The sequence below is a fragment of the Dicentrarchus labrax genome, unplaced genomic scaffold (genome assembly GCF_905237075.1).
Source record: "Dicentrarchus labrax unplaced genomic scaffold, dlabrax2021, whole genome shotgun sequence".
Lineage (NCBI taxonomy): Eukaryota > Metazoa > Chordata > Actinopteri > Moronidae > Dicentrarchus > Dicentrarchus labrax.
Genome location: NW_026136712.1, coordinates 5,830,019 through 5,857,373, shown reverse-complemented (window position 1 = coordinate 5,857,373; position 27,355 = coordinate 5,830,019). Strand labels below are relative to the sequence as shown.

Sequence of the window (27,355 nt, the reverse complement as noted above, 5' to 3'; positions counted from 1 at the left end):
GTGAAACTAATTTTATAGAAAAATAGTATCAATTGCTAGCTCTAAATGAGTGCAGGTTTGCTGGCACTAAATAAGAAATGGGCTGCTTATCCAGAGAATGAATACCGCAAGTTAAACAACATATGTGAATAACAACTTCCTGGATTTCACAGCAACCACAGAGATCATATTCAGCTTCAAATGATATTATTGATTAAAACAAACCAGCCTGACATATATCAACACACTGTCAGTTAAATTGAACAGTTTTTGCCCTTATTTCCATTTTGGTTTGTTGATATCTTTCCCTGCTTAGGAAAGTGTACTTACTAGACATCTCATGAATAAAAAACAGCATGTAAAATAGTGTGTTTGTTCTATATCCCACAATACAGTGGTAAGGAAGCTCTGCTGAAGAGATGGAAACACAAATATTCTTTGAGTACTTGTAAATCCTTGATTTAGTTGTGGATCCTAGTTTCTGTAAGGCGGCAAAAGCCAAACATGCTGCAATACAACCCTTAAATGTCCTGTGGCACATTTGGGAGTTTAAACAAACAGTTCTGATTATCATGTCACTGATTCTCTAGAACTGATATTGATCACAGCATTCCCAAAATCAAATTGAGTAAACATGTTGCAATAGTTAAACATGACAGGGGATTGTTGTGTGTGTGATGGTAAACCTGACCCAACCCTCCTTTTTAATGGATTGGGACATTCCAAGCATCACTGACTTATTGCTGCTGGTTCTCTTCATGACAACAAGAGTCATCTTTTGTTTTTAATTTCGCTATGTGACAGGAGAAAGAGAATGGACTGGTTGTTTGGGTGCTGGGCTGCAAAAGGAACTCATCTGCCTCTATACAGCAGAGGTATATTAAGGTGTCAAGTGACTGGACAACCTCCTGTCCTGTATTGTAAAGGGTTAACTGTAAGAACAACACCGAAGCAAGGAGAGATAAGATGACTGAATAATCAATACAGTAATTACTTCTTCTGGACAATCCTCACTCCTAGAGCCTGTAGGGAGCAGGACTAATGAGGGTTCAATAACATGGATAGACTGCAATCATATACACATTATCGGGCATCACTTCATTCAAATAACAATTCATGTATGGTTATATGAAAATGATAATGTACAGGCATTTATTTCTCCAGGCAGAGTCTCTTCCTTGACCCATCCCAGGGGAGGTCAGAGGTCAGAGATTACGGAGCTCGTTGGAATCCCGTGTCATTTGCTGACATGAATGCTTGTCGTCTTTCTAAGACAGGGCAACCCCGCTGCCTGCAAAGGCTAACACGACCCAAAGATCAATGACACTGAGGAAACATTTGTCAAAGATCCAGTGTCATAAAGACATTGATGAGGCTAGATGTCAGGGAATTACTAAGTTATTACTACTCATCCTGCGAACCAGAACCATAAATAAAATTGAAAACTAAATTTCATGGCAATCTATCCAATAGTTGTTAATATATTTCAGTCTGGAGCAAAGTGCTGGACCGTCTGACCGACATTAGCATCCCTAAAGCCACGCCGCTGGCATGGCTAAAAATAACCACTTAATCATAACCATAAAAACTGATAAAACTGATAAAAAAGTGTTAAGTTTGTTCAGAGCGTGGCACCACGGGGTTTTTTAGAGTCCAAAAACTTTATCCACTGTATGGATAAATGTGCTCAGGACATTTCATGGCAATTACTACATTATTAGCCAAATTACGTAAGCCGAGAGCGGCCATGGATTTTAATTTTTTTAATGTTATCTCATGATAACGACTTATTATCTCGTTATCTCGATATAACAAAGATTGTTTTCTCGTTATAACGAATTCATTTATTTTGTTATCTCGATATAACAAAGATCCCTTTCTCATGATAACTAATTAATTAATAATGTGTTCGTCTTGATTGCAACCTACAAGAGCTGCCACGATCGGCTTCCGCAGCCACTGGCTATAGCTGTAGCCTACCAGTAAGTTACACTTTATGTTAGTTTGTTTACTTGACTGGAAGCCGTTCGTGGCAGCTCTTGTAGGTTGCAATCAAGACGAACAAACTTTGTTATATCGAGATAGCGAGATATGGGTCGTTATCACGAGATAACAGTGCATTAAAAAAAATAAATAATCCATGGCCGCTCTCGGCTTCCGTAGCAAATATATAGTGCCGAAACATTTTTATTAGTTTGAGTATTTAAGTAGACATTTCACCAAAAAGATTACAATGCATCCTGTTGGGATCATGAACATTTAATATGAATATCTGTACAAACTTCTATGGCATTCTATCCAATAGTTTAGACATTTTACTAGAAAAAAAATCAAAAACTTAATGGTGACAGTAGAGCTAAAGCTCAGTAGGATCAACTGGAGACCATGAATGGTTGTATTTGTCCAAAGCAAAATGAATTGCTTTGGACAAATACAACCACTCATGAGGTAAAAGAATAAAAACAGTGCAATCCATGAATCAGTTTGTCCATCAACCTACCTACATTAGATCCCCTTGTAGGCTATCTTCAATAAAGTACAAACATTTACTTCCATGTTTTTCCATCATCAGATGTTTTCTGCATCCTTTCTTCCCACACACACACACACACACACACACACACACACACACACACACACACACACACATTGGACCAGAAGTCTTCATAATGCTGTATATATATGGACCGGAGCCTTCTGTCGACTGAAGACAGACAGTTCACTGATTTATTAACCTCCTCTGTGTCAGGCTTTCTCTGTCAGTAAGGGCTGTCAGTGCAGTCAGCCGAAGGTGAGCAGTAATGTATTAGCTGCGAGTCTGTGCAAACAGCGCTGCTGGTCTGCAGGCCTGCAGAGTAGCCATGAGAGAAAGTTTCCCCCTGAGAATTAAGATCACTCGCTCTGATAAATTGGGGTCTTAGCTCGAACTGGCCAGCACTAACAAACATCATTCATCAACCACTCATAAAAGCTCGCCTTGGGAGGTGTTGGTGGGCACTCAGTGTTGAATTGCCACTGTTTTATTCCATTTTATGAATAATAGATGCATAATTGTATAGCTTATTATTAATGAATGTTGTATTTGTACTTTTAGGTGTGCTTCACCCAGAACCTGGACTTAATTGTGTTCTACTTTTTCTCTTCAGACCGGTGCCTCAGTACTGCCTAATAGGTACAAGCAGTGCTGGATCAATATGTTTTAATGTGTACTCTGTTAAGATAGCACACAATTAAGTAATAAGCCCAAATAAGGTCTATTGACGGAGGGTGTTTTTTTCTCACTTTTTTCTCACTTTGTCTCCTCCTCCCGTGTGCAAATGCAGCTGTGTTTTTTCAGGTCATGTGTGCACGTGTGATTCTCAGTCTTCATGCCTTCACAGTAAGCTATGTGTGTACAGCCCAGGTGATTAATATCTGCCACTGCACACAAGCGCTATGGCTGCGACAGATGCTATGAAAAAGAAATTGGTCCTCCTTATTGATTTGCTCCTGCTCTCAGATCAATGATCATACACTGCAATGAAAATGAAGTATGCCGCTGCTATGTAGTGAGCAATATGCTGTGTGCATGTGCACCAGGCTTCTAGAGTGCCTAAAATACAAAATACAGAGGAGCAACAGTGGACAGCAGTGCAATTCAGAGACACTTTGTCACTTAAAAACTACAGAGTACAACTCTGTGCTCTGCCTCAGGCTGTATTACTACCAAACCAGCTGGAGGTACTCTGAGGGTGGGTGTGTGTATGTTTGTGTGTGTGAGAGGCAGAAAAGGCTGGGGAAACATCTTCCCCTAGTGGCCACCAGCATACATGTCAGAGCACTCCTCAAGGGCCTGGGGTCCCCAAAATCTGGTAACCTAAATGAATAAAATAAAAGTCTCATTCTTATTAATATTCCATTTTATTTTTCTATGATTGCTGATGAGGAATTCCTGTTTTTCTTTGACTTTTGTTGACTTTCTATCTCGACTAAAAACCCATACTAACTTTTCATTCTCTACTCATTGGATAGTCTGGCAACTTTTCCCCTCAAACTTCCCCCATAATAAAGTTGCGCACCAATCACGCGTCAGGGCTGCTGGATGCCATCGCTCCCTCGCCTCTCATTGGCTGACAGTTGACAATAAGATTCCAGCTGTTTCACCCCCCCTCCCCCCCCCTCCTCCCTGCTGTACTACCTGGATTGACACCTAGCTCGGCCAGTGAGGAGGGAGCGCCAACTCAGGCCGCGCTGTGATTGGTGCAGAGCACGGCGCTCTGTAGGGCGGGGAGTGAGAAGTTAGGATCCCCCATCCAGCTGTGTGAGCTTTTCTGATGGACGGAACCGACCGAATACAGTCTGGAGGAGACAAGAGTGAGAGCAGGAGCGCCCGGCCCGTTTACGAGTGCTACAATGGAGAGGGGCGGTGTTTGTGATATTTAGAACATATCAGAGGCTGCTTCTCTTTGACGCTAGTTTGTGTTCAGCGGCGGGATGTGCAGCAGCATCTCCATGGATCTTTAAAACACTGATGCGGGATACGCGCTGAAAACCGCCTGTGGATGCAACGAAAAGTACTAAATTCTTAATTTGAAGGGGCAAAGACAGCAGAGGAACACGCGGGGAAACGAATAGCTCACTAATTTTCCTTATTTCTCTTTTTTGGGGGGGTTGTCCATCAGCTCTGTGGAAGAGGAGGAGGAGAATCATCAAGAAGTTTGTGCGCGGCGTTAATATTTACCTGAGGCTGAACGTAGACACACATCTCACTGTTGCTTTTTTTTTTGAATTTCCAACCGGGGGATGGTTGTGAAGTTCTGGTGAGGCCCCCGGAGAAAGCTTGGAGACCGGGGCGCACCGTGTCTGTTGCAGCGCACCACCTGGAAACTATACGGTCCGCCAGACGCACCAAACCCACAAGAACCCCTCTCCTCTGCTCCTCTCGCTCTCCGCTCCTCTCTTCTTTATCTCTCCCCCTTCCTCGCCTTTCTCCTTCTCACCAACCGGGTTATTTTTTTTTTTCTTCAGGCTGGTGTGGACTTTACAGCCACGACAAAAACTGATCATGCGATGACTGAACGCGCTTTGGGCACATCTACCGAGTCCATTACAGGTAATAAAATCGAACGGAAAGATGCTGCGCTCATTAAGAGAAAAGAACTTCTGCGGATCACTTCAGAATGAATGTGTTGTTGATTGCTAATTGATGAAGCTGAAGTTTGGGAACGGATTGGAACAATCGCGGGCTATTGTTGCCGGTGAGAGAGAGATTTTGGCATTGTTTTTGATGAAAAGGAATGCGAGCCCCTCGTGAAATTTTGGAGGCTCATTAGGAGCTCCATTCAGCTTGTGGCAGCAAATATATACTTACCCAATCTGTATCCACCACAAACAATGCGTTGACTACATTGTTATGCAAAAAAAAAAAAAAAAAGAAATGTATGCAATCATTTTTCGATGAGGTGTGCGCATATTTTCCTAAAATATCCCCTCCACCAGCAGCACTGCTGCCTACTGTTGCCTGTTCTTACAATATCTAGATGTATTTGTGAGTATGTGTGCAGCAGGATGGTTTTCACTATATATGCAAAGTTGGTCGATTTTATTTCCAAATAAAATATCAGCAGATTTAAATGTAACATTCACTGGAATGTTAATAACGCGCTGTGCTCTGGCTGCCTTTCCCTGGCTGTCAGCTCTATTTACTGTATCTAATCATATGTTTATTATCGCCTATTGCTTGCAGGAGGTGAATGATGGCCGAGGATGGGGGAAATCTCTCCGGGGTCCCCGACGCCAGGGGCTCGGAGGGTCGCTCTTCTCTGCCAAGGACTTTCATCCGGCTCAACGACCTGTCCGGGGCCGGGATACGAGGCGGGGAGCGCGCCGAGGTGGTGGTGGAGCCGGCATCACCGGCGCCTGACAGGATCTCTACAACCGAGGACGATGCGTCGGCGTGCGAGGAGACCCTGCCCTACCCCGCTATGGCCCCCGTGGTCTTCTTCTACCTGAACCAAACCACCCGGCCTCGGAGCTGGTGTCTCAAGATGGTCTGCAACCCATATCCTTTTATACTTTTGAGATACGAGTGCGCTCATGCGCAAATGTGCCCCCACTAACACCTGTGGCAGGTAAGAACCACCTGCTTGGCTGAGCAGCTTTTCCAGTTGACCTCAAGGGTTACTGAATGACCACAGGTGGGTATCATAGAGTGAGCACATGGGCTGCTTAGACACACAGATCTGGACATATATCAGAGTGTGTGTGTGTGTGTGTGTGTGTGTGTGTGTGTGTGTCTTGATCTACCTTCTTTTTCCAGTGAACAAGCCTCATGACTTACTATGAAAAAAATACATGATCTGAGGTGTGTTTGACTCAAATGTGTGTGTTGGTCCCATTGGAGCTGCATCAACATTCACCTGACAGAGTGTGTGTGTGTGTGTGTGTGTGTGTGTGTGTGTGTGTGTGTTCTCACCCTTGCTCTGATTCCTCTGAGCCGGTGTTAGCTTCAGATCGATTATTCATAACGAACACGAGTGATGAAAATCTATTGACCTCGCATGACTGTCCCTACAAAGCGAGGGTCTGCGTGTTATAATTAGTTTATTGATACACACCTGGAGCGGCTGTTTATTGAGTGGCTGCCTTTCATTGGGGGGGGAGTCTATTCAAGTCACAGAGCTTTATTGAATCATTCCTGCTACTGAAGTGTATTATTGATTCATAAGTGTACAGACCTGCACTGACTGGGGAGGGGGAGAGAAAGGAGGCAATGGAGACTGTTTCTCAATGTCTGTCTTTCTCTCTTGGTGTGTAGGCAACATACATGTGTGTGTAGGTGTGTGTAGGTGTGTGTGTGTGTGTGTGTGTGTGTGTGTGTGTGTGTGTGTGAGAGAGAGAGAGAGAGAGAGAGGTTTTGGTAGCTGGATGTGAGAAGCTATGGGAAGGAATGTTTCCTTGGCTGATACTGCTCTGCGGTTTCAGCCTTTGTTTTTTTCTTGTAGGTGCTGTGTGTGGTGTGTGTGTGTGTGTGTGTGTGTGTGTGTGTGTGTGTGTGTGTGTGTGTGTGTGTTTTAATGTCATTCGGATTACCTCTGCTCCTTCCTCCTGTGTCTGCCTCCCTCCCACGCCTCCTCCTCCCTCCATCCATCCGTCCCTTCTGCCTTGTCTGTTGCTTCACATCGTAACTTCCCTCTCTTTTCCTCATTTGTCACTGTTTTAATTGAGATGCTAACTAGGCCTGTCTCCCTCTTCCCGTGATGCTGCTCGCACTGCACTTGCCCCTCGCCTCCTAGTTAAATTTTCTTCTGTTGTCATCCTTTCATCTTTCTTTGCCTTCTTTATTCTGTGTCAGTCTCCAAGCGATCACAGCTGATTTCCATGTCTGTAAATGTCAAATCTTTAAAGGTCTTACAAACAGACTTTTTTTAGCAGCGGGGGCACATGGGGCCCCCCTGGCTCCTCAGGGAGCAAAGACGATCCATGATACTATTTTGCGAGTAAGGGGTTCTCACACATTTTCATCCCCCCCCCCCCACTGGGACCCCCATATTGGCGCAACACATTCCTGTTTGATAAGACTTTTATCCAGTGCCTTTAGATTCTAGAGTGACATTTATTGGGGAGGGGGGGCGTATATTAATTGGTGTAGTTTCTGGTTTAGCTTCACTATACTTTACATTGCTCAACTTTCTCTCAGTTCTCAGATTTACATAAAGGGTTCCAGTTGGGATTGGTGTCACAGAGTGTATATAAAGTTAATGTCATCTTATCTTTTGACCAGCTGTGTTGGTATCCACACAGTAATATGGAGGATGTTGCATCAATATGATATTATGCTTATGCAGTTATGTAACTCCCAAGGTGTACAGCGCCTCTAGGTGTACCATAATCTTTCCCTTGATACGATAGTTGATCAGTTATTCCAAAAACCTCTGAATGTGCGACAATTTCTAAATGTCACAGTTTCAGGTTGTTTTCCCATAGCAGTGAAATGGTAAGAACTAGGCAACTAACAATAACTTTGCTCAATGTATTGTTTGGTCTTTAAAATGTCGAAAATGCCCATCACACTCTCCTAATGCCCAAGGTGACATCTTTTCTCGGACCAGTAGTCTCTTAATTTATTATCACATAAGAAAATGAAAAGCAAAAAAATTCTTACAACAGAGAAGCCGGAACTTTTGTTTGGCTTTTTAGTTTGAAAATTGACATGACAGTTAATCAGTTATTAAAAATGGTCAGATCTGCTCAACCATGCCAATAAATCATTGCAAAAACCTGACCCAGGATCTGCGGTAAAACCACTGTCAACCACTCACACCTTTTCGCAGCTTTTATTCCTCCGTTCTGCATAGTGCGTCCTAGCCTGTGTAATAAATGCTGACCTGTATTCGCAGCCCAGTGCGTGGATGCACTGCGTCACAGACGGCTGGCGCAGATTCATATATACGTTGCAAATGCAGTCATGAATGCGCCACAGGCTGGTTTCATTGTACAAATAGTTTGCCCCGAAATCGGATCATTCTCTGGAGTCGTTGCACTCGGTCACATTGAAGTCCTTCCTGACATCACTTTTCAATTTTTTCTGATGGCGGCTAATTCTTTTCAAGGGGAATCAGGTCTGTAGTTTGTCCTGTTCGACAGAAGTTTTACAGAGTTTGAATTGTAATGAGGATTTGGACGTGTTGTAATGACTGCTGGGTAATTGGTGATGATGTCTGAATGTTCCTCTGTGTACATGCGCCACCGTGGCTGCAAGGATTGTATTTGGACGTTCTCTGTCATACTTTCTGCCCTTTAATGTCTATCTGTACTGCTTTAGGAAAAGGTCACCGCTTCTGTAATGCATTGTTATGTTCGTGAGATCGATCTGTCTCTGTGCCCCCCACCCCCTGTGTGTGTATGTGTACGTGTACGCTCCAGTGCGCAAATGTATCCTTTAACTCTTCCTCTCTTGATCTGTGGCCCTGCTCTGCCACTGCCTCTCTCTCTCTCTCTCTCTTTCTCTGCTTTCTGGTTGGAGAATTAATCCTGCAGTAGTCTCTCTTTCTCCTGCTATAAATACATCCACATACACACCACCAGCAGCAGCCAGCTCTGCCTCGGCTCTGATGCACAGAGACCGCTTCCTCTGTCTGATGCTGTAGACCAACAACACAGAAAAACTCGACTGATCTCAGGGCCAGAATCTATTCTAAACAGGCATATCCTCGGTAAGCCCTCGGCCTTAGGCGGCCCGCGGCCATTTTCAGCAGTCTGAAGTAATTAGGACCCCTGGATACTCGCTGAGGTATTTAGGGTCTAATTGAAGACCCCTGGGGTGCACGCTCTGAGTGATGTTTTGCCCGGCACATTGCCCGTGTGAAATTCCCTCTGCTGGTTTTGCTAATGATTCCTGCAGAATCTGTGTATGATCGAGAGCGAGAGCTTTTGTGTGTGTGTGAGAGAGTGAGTGAGTGAGGTTGTGTAAGCAGCACACACATACACACACTTCCACAGGACTCCCGTAGGTGTCTCCTCTCTGGCGGGGAGCTGGATGCTGTGCCAAGACGGAGGAGGAGGAGGGGAGTTTGGGAACGCGTCCAGCACTCTCTATCCTTTGCTCACACACTGATTTAAGCAGAGGATTACATGGCCCAGAACAGTGAGGGAGGACACCTGGCCAGAATAGGTGTTTGTCATCACGTTGAAATAGCCTCATTGGAAGACCGACAAACCACTTGCGCTCGAGGGAGTGAACGGATTTTGGCGAAATATGCTACTGATTTGTTTTTTTCCTTCTGTTTCGCTCTCCTGCTCTATATTTCAGCGAGGCGGGCTTTCACATTTGTTGCTCGTTGCTCTGATGCGTCTGTCAAATAATGGAAGCCGAAGCAAACACTTACTTAATCAGCAGAAAATGTCTCCTGCCCTCCCCGTCGCCTATTCTCCCATAACCCCCCCTTCTCTTCCTCCTCCTCCTCTTCTTCTTGTGCTTCTCTTTTCGCCCGGACCCCTCGCTTTTTTCCTCCTCTGGAGTTAAAAGCCTCACGTTGGCTTGAGAATGAGGAGGGATATATGTGTTTGTGTGTGTGTGTGTGTGTGTGTGTGTGTGTGTGCCATCTCTGACGGCCTCAAAAACCAGTAGAAGAAGAAGCTGAAGGGGAAAAAAAGAAAGCGAATACTGGGGGGAAAAAGGAGAAAATAAAATAAAAACTCAGTTGGAGAGCCGAGTGGGATTTCAGAGAGCATTTTCTAAGAGGTGAAAAAATAGGCCTGTACCCGCCATCAACTTTGCTTTCATATTTTCTCCCTCTGCTCCCCCAACCTATCTCCCCCCTCTCTCCCCCAACTCCTTGGAGAATTTTAGACATCTCCAACTTCACGCAGTTTGAGAGTTTGATCCTCGCTGCAAATTCTGTCTGAACTTATATCATAGGTGTGTGTTATCATCTAACTACATTTTAGAAGATGCACACTTTATGCCTGTGCGTGTGTGTGTGTGTGTGTGTGTGTGTGTGTGTGTGTGTGTGTGTGCATTTTCCATATTCTATATATGACTTAAATGTGTTTAACTCACAAGCAGTCTGACATGAACGCTGCTTATGCACTGAAAGATTATGTATGATGAAGTATTCATTTACATAACCATGAAAGGCCTTTTTTAGTGTGTGTGTGGGTTGTGTAAGAGTTTGTGTGTGTGTGGTTGGGGACTTCATGATTCATGTGTCTCGCTGAGCATGTGATGTGACTTGCATGTATTTTGCATGTAAAGTGCTCGCCACAAGGGATGTGTATCTGTTGGCGTGTGTGTCCTGTGTGTATATTTATGAGCTGCACACACAGTCATATTAAAATTTAACAGGTGAATTTAACATACGTATGAATGGGGCAGCTGGCGGTGTTCATGCATGCTGAATGTGATGTAGATATTGTTGACCAATCAGAAACCTCCCTGATTCACATGACTCTACGTATCACCAGTTGTTGCCCAGTCATTGCCAGGGTCGATGAGTTGTTGATCAAGCAGAAATCATTTTTGGCCTGTTGTTGACCAATCAGACGCCTCTCTCCTATAAGAAACCTCGTGGACTAGCTGTTATTAACTGTTTCCTGTTTACACATCCAGCAGACATAGAGCATCATCAGCATTCAGTTGGAATCGTGTGTCTGTCTATGTGCTACCCCACTACCACTTTACACACAGTCATTTGATTCATTGTTAATATAAAATATTGACTGGTGCAGCTTTAAGTAACAATTTATGAATATGTAAAACATCACCAGTATCCTATCAGTAGAGCCAAACCATTAGACTTTCTGAGAACTGACCTTTTGCACCAGTCATGCAGCATACAGGTGGAAATCAGTCTTAGAAGAAGCAGAAGACAGTGGCACTGGTTTCCTATAGCCTCAATGGACCAGAATGCAATGCAAACTCATGTTGTGATCTGATTTTTTCGTAACTGGAAGGCTTCACTATTGCTCTCTGCACCAACATGATAAACCCATAGCCAAAATGCTCAGGTGTATTCTTTAGGGATGAACAAAAGGCATTCTGGGAAATGTAGGAAATCATTAAGAAGTTGAGAAGCCAAGATGGGAAATGGGGACATCACATATGTATCCTTTGGCACTTTTCTGTGAGCTCCTAAACTCTCTAATGAGAACACAGCTACAGTGAAAAACACCGAGCACTGACTGTAGCTGGTATTCATGGAGGCGTGTGTGTGTGGGTGTAGGGCTTTGTTATTGTTTGTTACATTCAGAATTTAATGTTAGTTGGTAGGGATTTATCGCTGTTAGTCACAGAGCCTTTGCTCTCGGCTTCGGCAGAAGGAAATGAGTGAGTGTTTATCAAACACCGGCCCAAATATCAGTTGGCAATGTTTACCAGAATATTTGCGATGATGTCCATACCATGCATGTGTATGCTCGTGTCTTAAAACTAACATCAGTCGTATACGCGCTCACCACACACTCACAGGCACCAAGGTTGTCTGAAGAAAGTGAAGGTTCTTTTAGTATAATGTGTTGAACCCAATCCAAACACTGATTCACTGACAACAGTGAAAGATCAGTTTACTGGCAATGACAAACTCCTGACACACCATACCGTGTGTGTGTGTGTGTGTGTGTGTGTGTGTGTGTGTGTGTGTGTGTGTGTGTGCGTGTGCGCGACATTCTGTGATTCAGCCACCACCACGTTGAAAGTGCCAATTATTGACGAATAACAAGAGTGACAATCAGAAAGAGGTGTCAGGATAGCGAGAGAGAGACAGTGAAAGGGAGCAAGGCCCAGGCAGAGCTCAGACTGCAGTAAGGTGCGAGTAGACGACTCAGTATGAGGTCTGTTCTTAATGAGGAGCTTTGTTTAAGCTGTTAAACTGCAAACAGGCCGAGCACAAAGAAAACCCTTTTTGTGCTCAGACCGCTAGTCATTTTTCTACTTTCTATCGCTGATTGCTACAGCACTATAGGTTCAAGCTATGGTCGGCTTGTTAAAGCTTTGACATTTTCTGTTCTACACATCTGGTGTAAAAAAACCCTTCTTTGGTGCGCAGATAATCATGCGTTTTTACATGTTGCAAAATCCATTTAGCCCAGCTGTCTGTTTTAAATCAAAACACTGGTTCCTTTAGCATCTTGTTGCAAATTGCTACCACTGCTATAGCTGCTATAAAAATTAAGTCCTCTTCATGGAACTCTCACATACAGAAGAGATCAAATGTTTCAATATACTGGTCCAAAATGCACTAGTCTGTTTGGAACACTGTAGTGTTTCAATGTATTACTGCTCAGTTCAGTTTTCACCATGGATGTATTGATTTTTGACCTCAACACCAAACTGAACAAAACAGAACTGACAGTCTAGTCTCCACAAGAAAGGGACGCTGCTTCTTTAAAGTGCAAAAGTAAAAAAAACAAACAAAATTGGCTACATACATAAAAACAAGACCAACCTTGCATGGTAGCCTCTGCCATCAGTGTATGAAAGTGTGTGTGAATGGGTGAAAGTGTTGCATACTGTATATGTACTGTATGTATATATATATATATATATATATATATATATATACATGCCAGAAGTGTTTCAAAATGTTGCACAACTTCACGAAAATCATTCATAAAAGTGGTGCAAAGTGGTGCTTTACTGGTGACTTCATACCTAACACAGCCCACTTTGTTTAACACAAATACTGGAAATTCTCAATAATGACTGGGGCCTTTATTTAACTCCAGACCTTGTACTAGAAACAGGCCTTAATTTTCCAAATTCTGCTGCTCTCCAGTTAATGCAAACTCAAAACTTCCTCCTTGTTAGCCTTTGTTGGTAGGTTTTAAGATGTCAAAAAGGTGCAGGAAGTGTTGAGTTTCGTTGACACTGGATAGCTTTATACTGATCGGGAAAAGCATCTATGGCTTGAGATGTACTTGCTTTTAACTACATGCTCGCATATTCATCATGGCTGCCTTGCAATATTTTGTTTTTGTTAGGACCATTGGTGGGAATGTACGTTATAATGAGTTTACCATTTGAGACAGAGACATTGTAGTAGGCTACAGGTAATTCCACCCGTCCCATATTTGTTCTTGTTGGCTATTTTTTTAGACATATTTCAGCTTTTACTGTGGAAGAGGAGTACCACAGACAGAAAATCCAAGGAAAAAATGTCACAGCGCTCCAGACACTAATTAACAAGAAACTACAAATCATATAACTATAATATGGAAAGTCCTCAAGTGTGTCTCTGAGGTGTCTACCTGTCTGACCAGTGAAAAGCCTTGGCAGCCTGACCTAAACAGTGAGAATAGATTGAATCTGAGTGCTGAGTGTTTGGATTCACAGTGGAGCTCTGCAGACTGAAGTTGTGGTTTATGGCTGTTTTCTGGTAAAGCCATCACACGTTTTTTGATTAGTTGCGTAACCTGGTTTCTCTGAGTAACCCCGTTACTTAAGTGCATGTAAATGCACTAACTATGTTTGTGGGCTGGGCCTGGCAGCTGCCTGTGTGTATGTGTGTTTGTATGTGAGTGTGTGTGTGTTGGCAAGGAAGGACTGGCTAACCTGATACACACCCGGTGAGAGTCCAACCACAATGATTCAGGGGCAAACCGCAAACTCCACCGTAGACTGCCAGACAGCAGCAGGAAGCACTCTCACTGTCTCTCTGTATGTGTATATATGTGTGTGTGTGTGTGTGTGTGTGTGTGTGTGTGTGTGTGTGTGTGTGTTGTGTGTGTGTGTGTGTTTTGGCTGTGTACATGTGTCAGCATATGTGCGTGAATGTATGAATATATTTTGGATGTTTCTAAATCAGTTTTGTGCTCACTTTCTGAATGATCTAATGACAACAATTGGTGAGTCTGTGTGTGTTTTGTGAGAAAGACCTAGAACTGGATGGAAGTGAGAGAAAAATCTTTATATCCTGCATTTTTCTGAGGTCTAATTTTTTTTCTCTTGTGTGTCTTTTTGTTCGTGCGGCTCCCTGCCTGAGGGGAGGGCGGGGCAGCAGAAGCAGCAGCAGCCGACTTTTACGCACTTGTATTTTGTTGTGTCGCTTAATTTCTCTTGTCAGACTGTGTTGTGTTCTTCCACCCCTGTGACTCCGGTGGCCTGGTTAACAAATTAATGTGAATCCTGTAAAAACCACAGGCTAGCTCCCTAACGGAGGAAAAAGGAGGAGAGCTAGAGGGACAGAGAAAAGAGGAGCAGCGGAGGGGTCTGATAACAGGAGGTAGTGAAATGGAGAGGGAGGTATGGAGGGTAGATATTTACAGATGTGCTGTTTTCAAGAACTTGTCTGCAGCCCTGTAAACTTCATTGTGTGTGTGTGTGTGTGTGTGTGTGTGTGTGTGTGTGTGTGTGTGTGTGTGTGCTCCGCTTTGTTCTCACCTCCAGCTATAGTATCTCATATTGTCTGTGGTTTGAGACGCACAGTCACGTGTGTGTGTGTGTGTGTGTGTGTGTGTGTGTATATATGTTTTTCTCCAGACAACAAATTTGTCACTGATTTTCAATCAATTATTTGTACAGGGAGAACAATTAGAGCAGATAAAACCCGGCAGTTAATTGCCGCTGCTTCAGAAAACAGCTTGCCATGATTAAGATGTATGAAAAAATAAAACAATTCTGTCACTGTCATCTGCAGTTAATTATCAGGAACGGCGTTCTGGTTAGATGAGTGGTCTGGTTGATTGGTTGGATGGTTTGATGGTATGGTGAGGTGGTTGGTGTACCGGTTGGGTATTTGACTAGTTGGGTGGTTAGATGGTTGGTTGACTTGTTAGTAGATTTGTGGACTGACTGGTTGGGTATTTGATTGAGTGGTGCGGTGGCTGGCTGGTTTTTTCGCTTGTTTGACTAATTGGATGGTAAGGCGTTTTAGTACAATTTAATTTATTTTTCAGTTGCATACACGTAAGACTGCATATCATCCAAATAATGAAACAATAAGAAGAATGAAGAAAAATCACCATTGTAATAAATGATTAATATACATATTTTAACATCTAAAAGATCAATCTCGCAGCTTTTGCTAATGCTAATCGCGTTCGAAAACAGACATTAAAAAGTCTTTAAAACAACAGAAGTATTTCCATTAGATGTGTAACCGTAAAGACGGACATAAAGATAGATACACCCCACAGTATACAAACATATATAGTGTACAGAAAGGACTGAGGAGATGACCTCTCTAGATTTCCCTTTCTATGTGTTTTTTTTCTTCTTCTAGTTCTTCGCCCCCTCCCAAACCCCCCTCCTTGGGCTGTTCCGTGAGATGGCTGTAAGTTTATGTAGGACTCAGTCCAGGATTTTCCTACCAGCTTTTTCTCATTAGGGTATTGTAGAAGGCTAGAGCTTGGCTGCACAGAGTGGCAACAGAAGGGGGTGGGGGTACAGAAGAAGGAGGAGGATGGGGGTGGGAGAGCTATACGCTGACTCTTACGCAGCAAAATCTCATCGGGCACCTGAATCGAGTTATCTTTAACTGTCTTACTGCGGCTGCATCTGTCCCACGTCATAGCCAGTACCTCAGTCTCCTTCACTTCTCTCCTTACTCCTTCGCTTCTCCTCCTCCCCTCTCTTCTGCTTCTCTCTATCCCACCACCTACTACTTCAGTCTTCCCATGCTTTTCCCTATTTTCAGACATATTCACCCCTTGGCTTCCTCTTTCTTTTTTACATAACAAGCCACTGGAACAAGGGGGATCTATTTTACAGTCTCTTTTCTCTCTTTGTTTTCCTTTTTGTACAACCTGCTCCACCTTCTGCTCCCAGTTCCTGTGATAACTGCATCTCCTCCTGTTTTCTTCCCTTAGACAGATTGATAAGTTAGTGAGCAGCACAGCAGGGGATGCTAACTAGGGACTCAGGTGGCGTTGACACAAACCAGATCTGACCGCTGGCCTTATCACAGTACCAACACACACACACACACACACACACACACACATACAAACACATTCTTCTCAAGAGAAAAACACTTAGGGCATCAAATCAGTTGACTGTCAGATCTACCTGCTGCGGAATTGCCAGCATTGTCGATAATTCAGACACATGCAGACGCGTAGAGAAATACATCTTTCTTGTCACTTCCTGCACTTTTTTGCCTCTCCCTCCACCTCTCTCCTGCTCCCTCTCCGTCTCTGTATCTCTATCTCGATCGCTCTCTGTCAAGTCATCAGGACACTAATCAGGATTTTCCCGCAGCAGGACCGGGGAGTCTGGTGAAGGAGCGAGAAAAAAAGAGAGATGTCTTATTATAGATAACAAACGAGGGATATAAATACCTCTGGGGGCGGGTAGCTTATATAAGAGTCATGATATGTCCGTTGGCCTCTCAGACCTCCTGTGCACTAGATCCTGTCTGTGTGTGTGTGTGTGCGCGTGTGTGTGTGTGTGCCTTCGTCTGTGTGCGTGTGAGGCCTGTCCATAGCTTTGGTCATCTATAGCACCCGTAGGCCCGTTCATAAATCTCTCCTGTTAATGTAAATGCAATATATTACACAGGATAATCACACAGCAGCAAACTGCATGATAGTCATTCACTCAATTAGTGATCTGGTTCCACAATGCGCCTGAAGCTCACTAACAGTAGTAAAGCCTGGTTTGTTCCAATTAATACAGATATAGTAGAGGCTGAGTGGAAGCTAATGAACTTCACCAGCCATGTCTGCGCAGTGGGCTGACCACCAGAGGGGACGTGTGTGTGTGTGTGTGTGTGTGTGTGTGTGTGTGTGTGTGTGTGTGTGTGTGTGTGTGTGTGTGTGTGTGTATTAGCACTGGTGTTTGTGTTTTCCGTCATTATGGACGTCTGTTGTGTCTAATCTCCCCGTGGTGTGTGTAATTAAGAAACGGCCTGCAAAAGGAGGGAGGCACATTTAAAGAATGGCCGTGTATTGGTGAGCACATGTGTTGTGTGTGCACATGAGTGAGTGCTCGGTCACTGCAACTGACCCCTCGCTAAATCCCTCCCCCGAGGAGAGATTGTCCAATCATCAGCTTAGCAACTGTGAGTAGGTGCTGCGGGGTCTGTCAAGTTTTGTCAAAAGCATCAGAGCTTTAGAGAGAGGATACTTCTTTTATTTTTTTTATGTTTCCACAACCAACAACAGTGTGTGTTTATCTGCTCTAACGTAATCTGGAAACAGTAGCTTGCCCGGCTAACTAGCTACTACTAAGACTAATGAGCATTTCCAACTATATATTTTTGTGTGGTTCCAAGTTATAGACTCTTCATGATAGCACATCCACTGTATAGTATTTTTCCCCACTGTGTGTGGACGCTGGTACTGAATGCTAGCCCACTATATCAGAGTTTAGCTGTAGCAGCTCTGTCTTTAGGTTTACACTCTCTTGCACCTTTTCTAGTAACTCCTGGTAAAAAGTGAAACGCACAGCTTGAAAACCATAAAGCATGAATGTAACCTCTGTCTTTAAGTCAGAATACGTGAGCTAGGCAACGAGTATGATCTTACATTTTTCCTCATCGTACTTGTAATAAATATGAAGAAGCTCAATGCTGCAACACAATAACAATGCTGTTTCTTTATATTGGTCTTGTACAACTGGAGAGGATGTTGACTTTTTGCCTGAGACACGTTAGCTTTAGCTTTAGTCTTTTAAAGTTATATTTTAAATTATATATGTATGTAGCCGTCAAGTGCATAATTAAAACCCTTTTACCGGATTCCTTTTTTAAAACGAGTCATCTCGAAGACATTAAGAAGTCCGCCGGAGACAAAGTTCTGAACTAATGTGTGGAGCTACTGTTAGCTGAATTAGCTAGCTAGCTACAGCTAATTGACAGTTGAACTTGCTTTTGATACCTCTGTCTGAAATACAGGACCTGCTGTTTGAGAATTGTAAATCTAACTCTGTTATCGAAGTTGTATGTTCTTTGTGAGAATGGAAGCTTATAAAACAATAACTAATAATGAAATAAAAAAATGCCTAATAGATAGGCAGGACTTATTAAGTCAATAATCTTTGTATGTATGAAGCTTTAGTAGATTAAGAGTATGTATGTACTGTATATTTGCCATATTTGTGTGTGCTGGTTTGTGCTAAGCTAATGAATGGGAAAGTGTGTGTGTGTGTGTGTGTGTGTGCGCAGATGATGTCTGTGTACTTACTTTTGTCATACTGTAATTACTCCGCTTCACTTCAGTGCCCTTTCACTGCGATCCGTTTTGCTCTGGCAGTGGCACTGACATGACAATGGACTCACACACACACACACACACACACACACACACACACACACACACACACACACACACACATATACATATACACGCAAACACACACACACACACACACACACACACACACACACACACACACACACACTATTGGGCTCTCTCCCCTCGACGCTTGGCCCAAATCACTGTGACATTTACAGTTTCGCAGCCATTAGAGCTTAATGTCCCAGGGGTGACTGTGTGATAGTGGCTGCTCCAGAATCAGATCGCAGCAGTTTGTGAGATTGCACAGTCTCAGCATCCCTGTAGCTGCTACACCTGCGCTGGGATCAGCTGAGGAGGGAATGAGATGAAGTCCCGGGAGCCTGAGGCTTACTAGATTTAAAGGAGGCTACAAGGTCAGGTGAAACAAGTGTAATCCGTTAGACTAATGTCACAGTTCAGTGCTTTAGCACCTGATGATACTCATCCTTGTGGAGGGGCTCAACAGCAGTTGTGTTAATACCGTTATTAAGTAAATTTCATGGGAGCAGTGGATGAAATAACACATATTTGTATGTTGTTGCTATGAGCTCAATTCTTAATAGAAAATGTATTTTAAGTAGGTTATTTTTTTTGGTATTGTTTGTAGTTTTGTGTCATCTAAAAGGCTTAAGGAAAAGATCTTCTGTTATTACATCTGTGCTTTACCTGCTGTGTCTGAATAGCTGCATATTTCTACACTACGTTCACTAGCTAGTTGCTAACTTCGTCTTTCTGTTTATCTGAGCTTTTTTTGCTGAAAACAGCAACCTTGCTGTGGTTGGAAATGTGGCTGATGAGTAGGGCTGGGCGATATGGCTTAAAAATAAAATCTCCTCTTTTTTCACACCAAACCCGATTTACGATTTTAATAGATTTTTTTGTAGACTGTTTTTTAGCGGGTGTTTGTGGGCTGCGGTCCTGTATATCTCGCAGAGAGCAACATTTCTCCCACTCGGCTGCATGCCTCTGCTTGAGGTGCTGGGATAAATTGGTCGTACTGCTACCTTTGGTTGCAACAGCTTTCAAACAAACTTTGCAGTGGGTCGGGGTTTGTTCGCTGTCGGACGCCACAAAACCAAACCAGTTCCAAACAACCGACGACACTGTGCCTTTTTTGGGGACGAGCTCATCCTGGCTTGCTGCCATGTTGTGTTTATCTGTGGAGAGGCGGGGGGAGGGGTCAGCGCAATCTGACCTACAGGAGCCCAAAGGGAGCGCCGGTGTTGTGGAAGTTCAAGAGAAAACCGATTTTAACTCAAAATAAATCGTGTTTAACTACGAATTCGAATTAATCGATAAAATTGATTTATCGCCCAGCCCTACTGATGAGTTTAGTAAAACTGAACCAACAGTACATTTGTGGGCAGTAAAACCAAACATTGAGCAGAAAGATGCTAATATCACCATCAGGAAATAGCAGCGACCTCTTTTACATTAAATACAGTAGTTTGACCTATTTATCATGTGAGAATAGTGACACCTGTGCTTTTCCTGCACTGACAAGTCAAAATATCTGCAGTGAAAAAGGCCTACTTCATGTATATAGATAGTTTTGGAAACGGTTTATCCTAGAAACAGTTTGCTGTCTTACAGGTGAAAAAAATGCATCATTCAACAACTCTTTACTACATATCTTGTGGTTTTTAACATGTTGAAGGTTCAGTGCGTAACATTTAGGAGGATCTACTGGCAGAAATGGATAATAATATTCACAGGTTTTCATTAGTGTGTAATCACCTGCAAATAATCGGTGTGTCAGGTGCCTGAATACAAACTGGTCCCTTAGGTATGTTATATTGTAAAATAGAATTCACATTACATTTCATACATGGTTTTATGTGAATGCTGTTTAGCGTTATTGCTTCAGATGAAGTCATGCTAGATTAGTAACTCCATTGTTGAAGTGAGATGTAATGAAAAAAGTTGGACAAAGTAATAAAAAATTATCTATATATCTCCAAAGCTCACCAGCTTCCACAAACAGTCAATAGAATATGCTAAAAAAACTACAATGCCTGCATCTCACACAGATACAAATGACACCTAAATTCAAACAGCTCGGCCCTCTTCCTCCATCACACATATTGCATTCAGAGACTCCCACACATTCATAAATGTGACAATATCATTGCTGGGAGAAAAATGCATGCGCTCCACCCGAGGGTGCAGACCATCCCACGTGCAGGATGAGAAAGAGAGCGAGATCTGCTTTTTGTCTTGATTAATATTTTTTCTTAGTCACCACTATATCATCCTCCCTGTTCCCTCATTTCCACTCTTCCCCCTGCGTGTGTGTGTGTGTGTGTGTGTGTGTGTGTTAAGAACAAGTGTTCATACTGTTGCGTACCATTATGTAAGATCTGTTCTTTATTAGTCTTCATATAGGCCAACACAGCATAGCTTGGCCTGATATACAAGCACACGGGGCGGTCTCACTGCTCTGTTGCATGTGTGTGTGTGTGTGTGTGTATATGTGTGTGTGAGTTTTGCAATCATCCCTGGGTAACTACATACAGTTTGCAGATGTAGACTGTGAGGGAAACCCTGTCTGGTCCCTGGAGAGGTGTGTGCGTGTGTATTTTTGTGTCTGTGTCTGTTAGTGACTGGAAACAAGCTAGTACTGTATGTTTGTTTGTGCAATATGTAATCCAGTGTGTGTGTGTGTGTGTGTGTGTGTGTGTGTGTGTGTGTGTGTGTTTAGCTGTATTTATGCATGGCGTAGTTGCCAGTCCTTGCCATATGTGTGTGTTTGTATGTACAGTATGGCTGTGTTTTATATTGTGTTTTTCAGTAGTGCACATGTAGTCATTCTGAGAGTGTGTATTGTACTTTCTGATACAAACACACACACACACACACACACACACACACACACACAGTATACACACAGAGTGCAGGGAGGGGAGCCTCGGCGCTCGTGGTTTCGGTGTCCCTCGTTAACATGCTCTGTTCAGGATTTCCTACAAGATGTGGCTACAAAACCAGTTCCAGACTCCTCTGTCTCTCTCTTCTTCCCTCTCACTTCACTTCCTCCTCGTCTCTTTGTCTTTTGAGAACGGGAGGGAGAGAGAGAGAGAGAGAGAGAGAGAGAGAGCAAGACGTCTGCTTCTAATTTGAAGTGCTCCCTGGCTGTCCTCCTCTGGGTCCTAACTCCCCTCTGCGTCGAGGCAGGCCGCCAAGTGCCTCTTTAAGAAAAACACAAATTAAATTCATAAATAAAACCGTGTGCCTGTGGCTCGCAGGGGAGCTCTGGTTGTTTGCCTTCATCCTTCTTGTGTGTGTTGAACAAAAGCCGCTCTCTCTCTCTCTTGATAGAACACCATGTATCTAAATGTTGTTATTGTTTGCTTGTCCCGCTTGTTATCTTACATAAGTGTGTTAGATCTTTATAATGTGTGGTGCTTTGTGGTAGAATAACATTTGATAACATGCTTTGAAGGAAGACACTGATTATTATTATTAAAGATTGTATCATGAATTAGAGGTAGGCAATATGGACAAAATCTGAAATTTTTATTGCTTTGTCACTTTATATTGTGATAGTAAATTTACCAGAAGTTTATATTGATGGATAAAAGAACATAGGGGAATATCTGTTTGACAGAATTTAATGCCCAGCTAATTAAAATACAATACAAAATCTAAATCAAACATTGCCATAAAGCTGTCCTGCTGCTCATTGATTTACTATATTGCCTGTAATGACCTAATACTACCAGAGCTATTACAGATACAGTGTGTTTTACATGCAGTAAACGGGTTAAAGTCATCTTAAGCTGTTTCTTAAAGCAAAAAAAGCAAAAAAGTATAATTTCCACATTCAAATTCCAGAATCTCTGAATATGCAAATGTTGTTCATTTCTAAAGTTTTCCTGCTGGACACAAGATGTCTCCTACTTCATTGTAAAGTCCATTCTCAGTGGATGTGCACTGGCTTATTCAAGTTTCTACATCACACTGTACAAGTTGCATACTGGACCAGGACTGACTTCCAAACTATTTGTGATGTCACAAATCATGCTTGTAGGCCCCGCCCCTTAAAATCATATTTTCCTTCAAATGCAATGTTAATGAGAAACCTGGTTACCGTAATCAGGGTAGGGGATTAGAGAAACCTGATTTTCCCACATAGATTTCTCCTCAAGAGCGCCGATTTCTTGGCCAGGTAACTAGGTTTCTAAACGGCTTTTTACATGTGCGCATGCAGAGTGAACGGAGAGATGATTATTGAGAATGATTTGTTTTCGCATGTAAAATAACTCTGATAACTGTCTGACGTCAGACTAAAAGTGAAACTAACGCAAATTTTCCAGTACTGTAGTACACTAAATGAGTCTGTTACCACAGCTGAGCATTTGTCTGTTCGTTAAATTGAGACACATTCGCGGTTAGCGCTGTGACGCTGAGCCTGCTCAGTCAGCCTGCCCCGCACGCACCCACAAAAAAAAAAAACTAGACTGACACACAGCATCTTTTATCACTAGTGTGGTTAAATAAGTATGCCATGCTTCCAAAATAAGGTCTGCTGCATGTATACGCATATTTACCAGGTTACTGCAGTTCATGTAAACACATTCTCACATAACCTGGTTTCATCTCGACCGTGTGCGCCATTTTACCTTGTTCTGTAAAGTCATTGGGGTAAAAATTTAACCCAATTTTTCTTCCTGAACGTGCAGTATCTATAAAACGTTGTTTGGCAGCATATTTCATTTGTTTTCTTACAATATCCACTTGTAGCAACTGAAGCAAGTTTGTTATGGTTACTCAAAGCACTTGGTTATGTTAGGGGAAGATCATAGTCTTGGTTTAGAAATTCCCAACAAAAAATGTTCCCACTGAACAAAAACCCTGGCAGTAATTACAAGTTAGGATTATATAACCGCAATTTCTAGGATACGGGGTTGAAATGGCAAGGCAAAATTTCAGTAGACAAATTTCTATCATCTATCTTTTTTTTTTTGTTATTTTGCCCAAGCCTACTATATTTCAAATGAGTTGAATATATATTACTCTTTGTCTCGCACCTGTGGTAGGCTCAGTGCTGTAGGGTTCTAAAAATGAAGACCACATTTCCTGTAAGTCCCATTTACTTGCTGTCAAATATTTCTTCTTGCTTGATGAGCTCATTCAGTCGTATCTTTTCTGTTTGGCTTTGTTAAATGAGCACGTATGGAGAACCGAGTTTCCATCTGCCTTTTGCTGCTTAATTCAGGACGCTTGTCAAGCATGCTTTGTTGCGACGTTACGTATTTTCATTTGACAGAGTGGTTTTGCTCCCGCGATGCTCCAGAACGGATTTGCACAAACATGTCACTCGCAAATTTCCCTAAAGCTGAATCTGTGATTCCCAACTATTACATGAACATGAGGTCAGATAAATGAGCTTGCACACAGGGAATGAACATGCTGAGTCTGCATTCCTGATGCTAATACAGGAGAGGGCTGGGGAGGTTTTGCTGGCAATAAAGGTAGCAGGCGAGATGTGGTGTTGAGTAATGGTGTATGATCTCTTTATACAGACTAGTTGACTGACGTGGTTCTATATACCTGGAAGGGTTATGAAAGATTTGACTTCTTTAATGCTGAACTTCCCTTTAAAAGCTTCATTTCCTCCATATATCTTAGTAAAAACCTTTGAAAGCAAACTGTTTCCTTCTGTAGTGCACACCTGTCCCTCAGATGTATGGCTTTTGTTTCTAGCAGTCTCTCAGGGTATTTCCATCGATCACACTCTCATTACTTTCCCCTCTTCCTCCCTCTAAGCTCATCTGTTGTTTCAGCTACCACAATTGGTTTGATTGAAATTTCTGAAGGAGGTTGAGAAAGATTGACAAAGTCGGCCATGCAGGAAACATCATCTGCTCAGCTGTTTTTTGTCTCGCTGGTGAAAAAAAATATTCTGTTGCCAAATTTTGACACTTGAGAAAAACAATTTAAGTGAAAAAGAGAAAAAAGATGAGTTGTGCAGTGGGAAAAAAGAGCAGAGATGAACAGGAGGCAGAGAACCATTTTTATAAATGTAATATTAGTGTTGTTCCTCTAATGGCCTGGAGGTCGTTTCTGATAGGCTGGTTTGGTCCAGCGGAGCAACTCATTGGTCATTTCTCCGTTGCAGAGTTCGTCTCCGCGCTTTCAGCAAGTCCTCTACTGTACCCTCATGCTGCCGGATTGCTAGGATCATGTTCACAGCTTGTCTGCATTAGCTAAGCTAATGACAACACTGACCATCTGCAGAAGGTCAGCATCTGTGTGAGTGGTTTGCATTATTGAGGATCCCAACCCCCATTAAGCAGGTCTAATTGGACATGTAACATATCATCCATCCCTTGACAGTAAAGGGATTCTGTTATCCCTGGAAGTATCACCTTTGACAGCTGAAACCTGATCCAGGCTGTCTGTCATCCCTTGACTTAACATGATACTTTGACCTTTGCATGCTGAGCAGCTGACCTGACACACACATGAACAAGGTCAGGGGGCTGAGTTGAGCATCTCATCCATAGGTTTGGGTCCAGATAGCTGGGTCCTATGCACCTTTTATCAAATCTTTTATCTTTCCTTGCTCGTATTTATTAGCAAATACCTTTAAATGCATTCAAGTAGTGGGCGTCTCACTCTTGGCTAGCACAGACCGTCACTTTTGCAAGTTTAAATGACAGTGTAGCCGGGGACATATTATGTCAGCTGATGTCAGTTAGGATCGATGGTGTCTGTACTTGGCCAAAGATTGTTTGTTAGAGGAATAAACGCCTCTATAACACCACTTTTGTACAGATGAAACAATATATAAGAAGTTGATTAATCAAATTAGAAGTGCTGGTTGGTGTTTTTTTTTTACTTTATGTTCTTACTTCTTCAAGATAAACTAATCACCAATGTTCAATCCATAACTGAAGTTTTGTTTTTTAGGGAGTTATGTAACTATTTCTTGGGTGGGTGCTGTGACTTGCTGGAGTCTCTGCTGTTTTCCTCATGGTGGCGATAAGACTCTAGAAACCGTCGAAAAAGAAAGAAATTGTAGGTGTGTAGTAGGTGGATTTTGTTACCTTTGGACGCAGCGAGGTTAGCAGTTTCCCCTTGCTTCCACGTCTTTATGCTAAGCTTAACTGCCCTGATTGTAGCTTTATATTTAGCATATAGAAATGAGACCGGTATCAATCTTCTCATCCAACTCTTGGCAAAAAAGCGGATTCTCTTATTTCCCAAAATGTAGAACTATTCCTCTAAGCATATAAATGTAATCATTCTGAATTGGGACCTCCAGTATTTGGAGAAAGTAGCTTGTGAAAAATACAGTATGTAAAGTTAGTAAGACACAGCTGTTATTTCAATGTGTCAGATACCTGTTTCATCAGCATTAACATACTTGCATTATATGCATGTATATTAAATTCTACTTATTGTATGTTATCAGGATGCTTTTGTTAGTGGCTCTCAGATTCTCAGGGATCCTTTAGGGAAAGCCCCAGTATAATGAGTAATTGTTGAATTTTCCCTATACTTCAATTAACTCCAAATTATCCAATTTAAATAGTGTATAAGAATGGCTATTGTAATCATAAGTTTCCCTCCCACCACTATTATCTCCCCACGTACAGCTCAGACAGTTACAATTTGGCAACACAAATTTTCCCATACGAGGGTTCCCTGGGGCAAAAATCTATCAAATGGCAGTCTGTAATACATGTCTGTCTTGGTGTTTAGATGAAGTGGGCTTATGATTTGAACAGTGCGTATTCTGATCTACAGAGCAGCTGGGAAAATGTGGGCGGGGGGGACGAAATGGGTAATGTTCCCTCCTCCCTTGTAGATGTAGCCCATAATGGTAGAATTTTCTCAAGCTACCGTGAAATATCTCAATCACCCCGTACATCACCAAACCCACAGTTGGGATATTTTTTCACATGACAATAGTGTTATATCTCTCTGCGCCTGGCTGTTTGACTGCGATAACATATGAAGAGACAGATCACGGCCTGTCATTCGCCGGCAAGCCTGTATACATGAGTGCGTTTGGAACACACTGTGCTGATGTTGTACACCAGTTCGGGAACAGCGGCGTGTCATTGGAGATTAGGCCGCCGTGCCGTTCTTCAGCCATAATGAGCCGCCAGACTGATGAGGGAGACTGAGATGTCTGGGCACTACAAGCACTCTTATAAATCAGGCCCCGTTTTGAATTATTCAATACATCTCTACCCCGAGGAAATGGAGGGGAAAAAAAGGGAAGGAAAGGGGGAAGATATGACCACCAGGGAAGAAACCGAATGAAGCGAAGATGAAAGGGTGGGAAAAAAGAGAGAGGTTAGAGGTGAGATATTGCAAGGCGAGGGAGTGCTGGAAAGCTAGGAAAGGGTGAAGGGAAGGAGTTTGGGTTTCTGAGGACGGGTGACGAGGATTTTAAAGTTAGTAGTGATTTTTGAAGCATGATAGCCCTTATCTGCTCTTGGACGGTCAGCTCGTCAACCACTTACTTCCACTCTTACTTTTTATCTTCATCTTCATCTTCATCTTCATCTAGAGCAATAACCGGATCAGTTTTGTCCAATAGAGTGACGATGACCTTGAAAATGAATGACACTCCCATTATATCGGACTGGGAAAAACAACTTATTTTACATATACATTAGTAACTAATCCTCACAACATGACAAACCCCTCTGACTGGTACAGTGGGTTA

General features: G+C 42.7%; 1 protein-coding gene across 16 annotated transcripts in view; it reads left to right on the top strand.

The window, feature by feature from the left end:
* Nucleotides 1-4,285: 4,285 nt before the first annotated feature.
* The window catches only part of cacna1g (calcium channel, voltage-dependent, T type, alpha 1G subunit), a 243,457-nt gene continuing 220,387 nt past the window's right edge, over nt 4,286-27,355 (top strand). For 11 of the 16 annotated variants that reach the window (XM_051417967.1, XM_051417966.1, XM_051417968.1 and 8 more), the window contains exons 1-2: nt 4,287-5,071; nt 5,705-6,019. In XM_051417967.1, coding sequence (XP_051273927.1) covers nt 5,712-6,019 — 308 coding nt within the window. In that variant the 5' untranslated portion in view covers nt 4,287-5,071; nt 5,705-5,711. Of the gene's footprint in view, nt 5,072-5,704; nt 6,020-27,355 lie in introns of all 16 variants that reach the window. The other 5 variants (XM_051417975.1, XM_051417964.1, XM_051417971.1 and 2 more) reach the window with 2 other exon arrangements.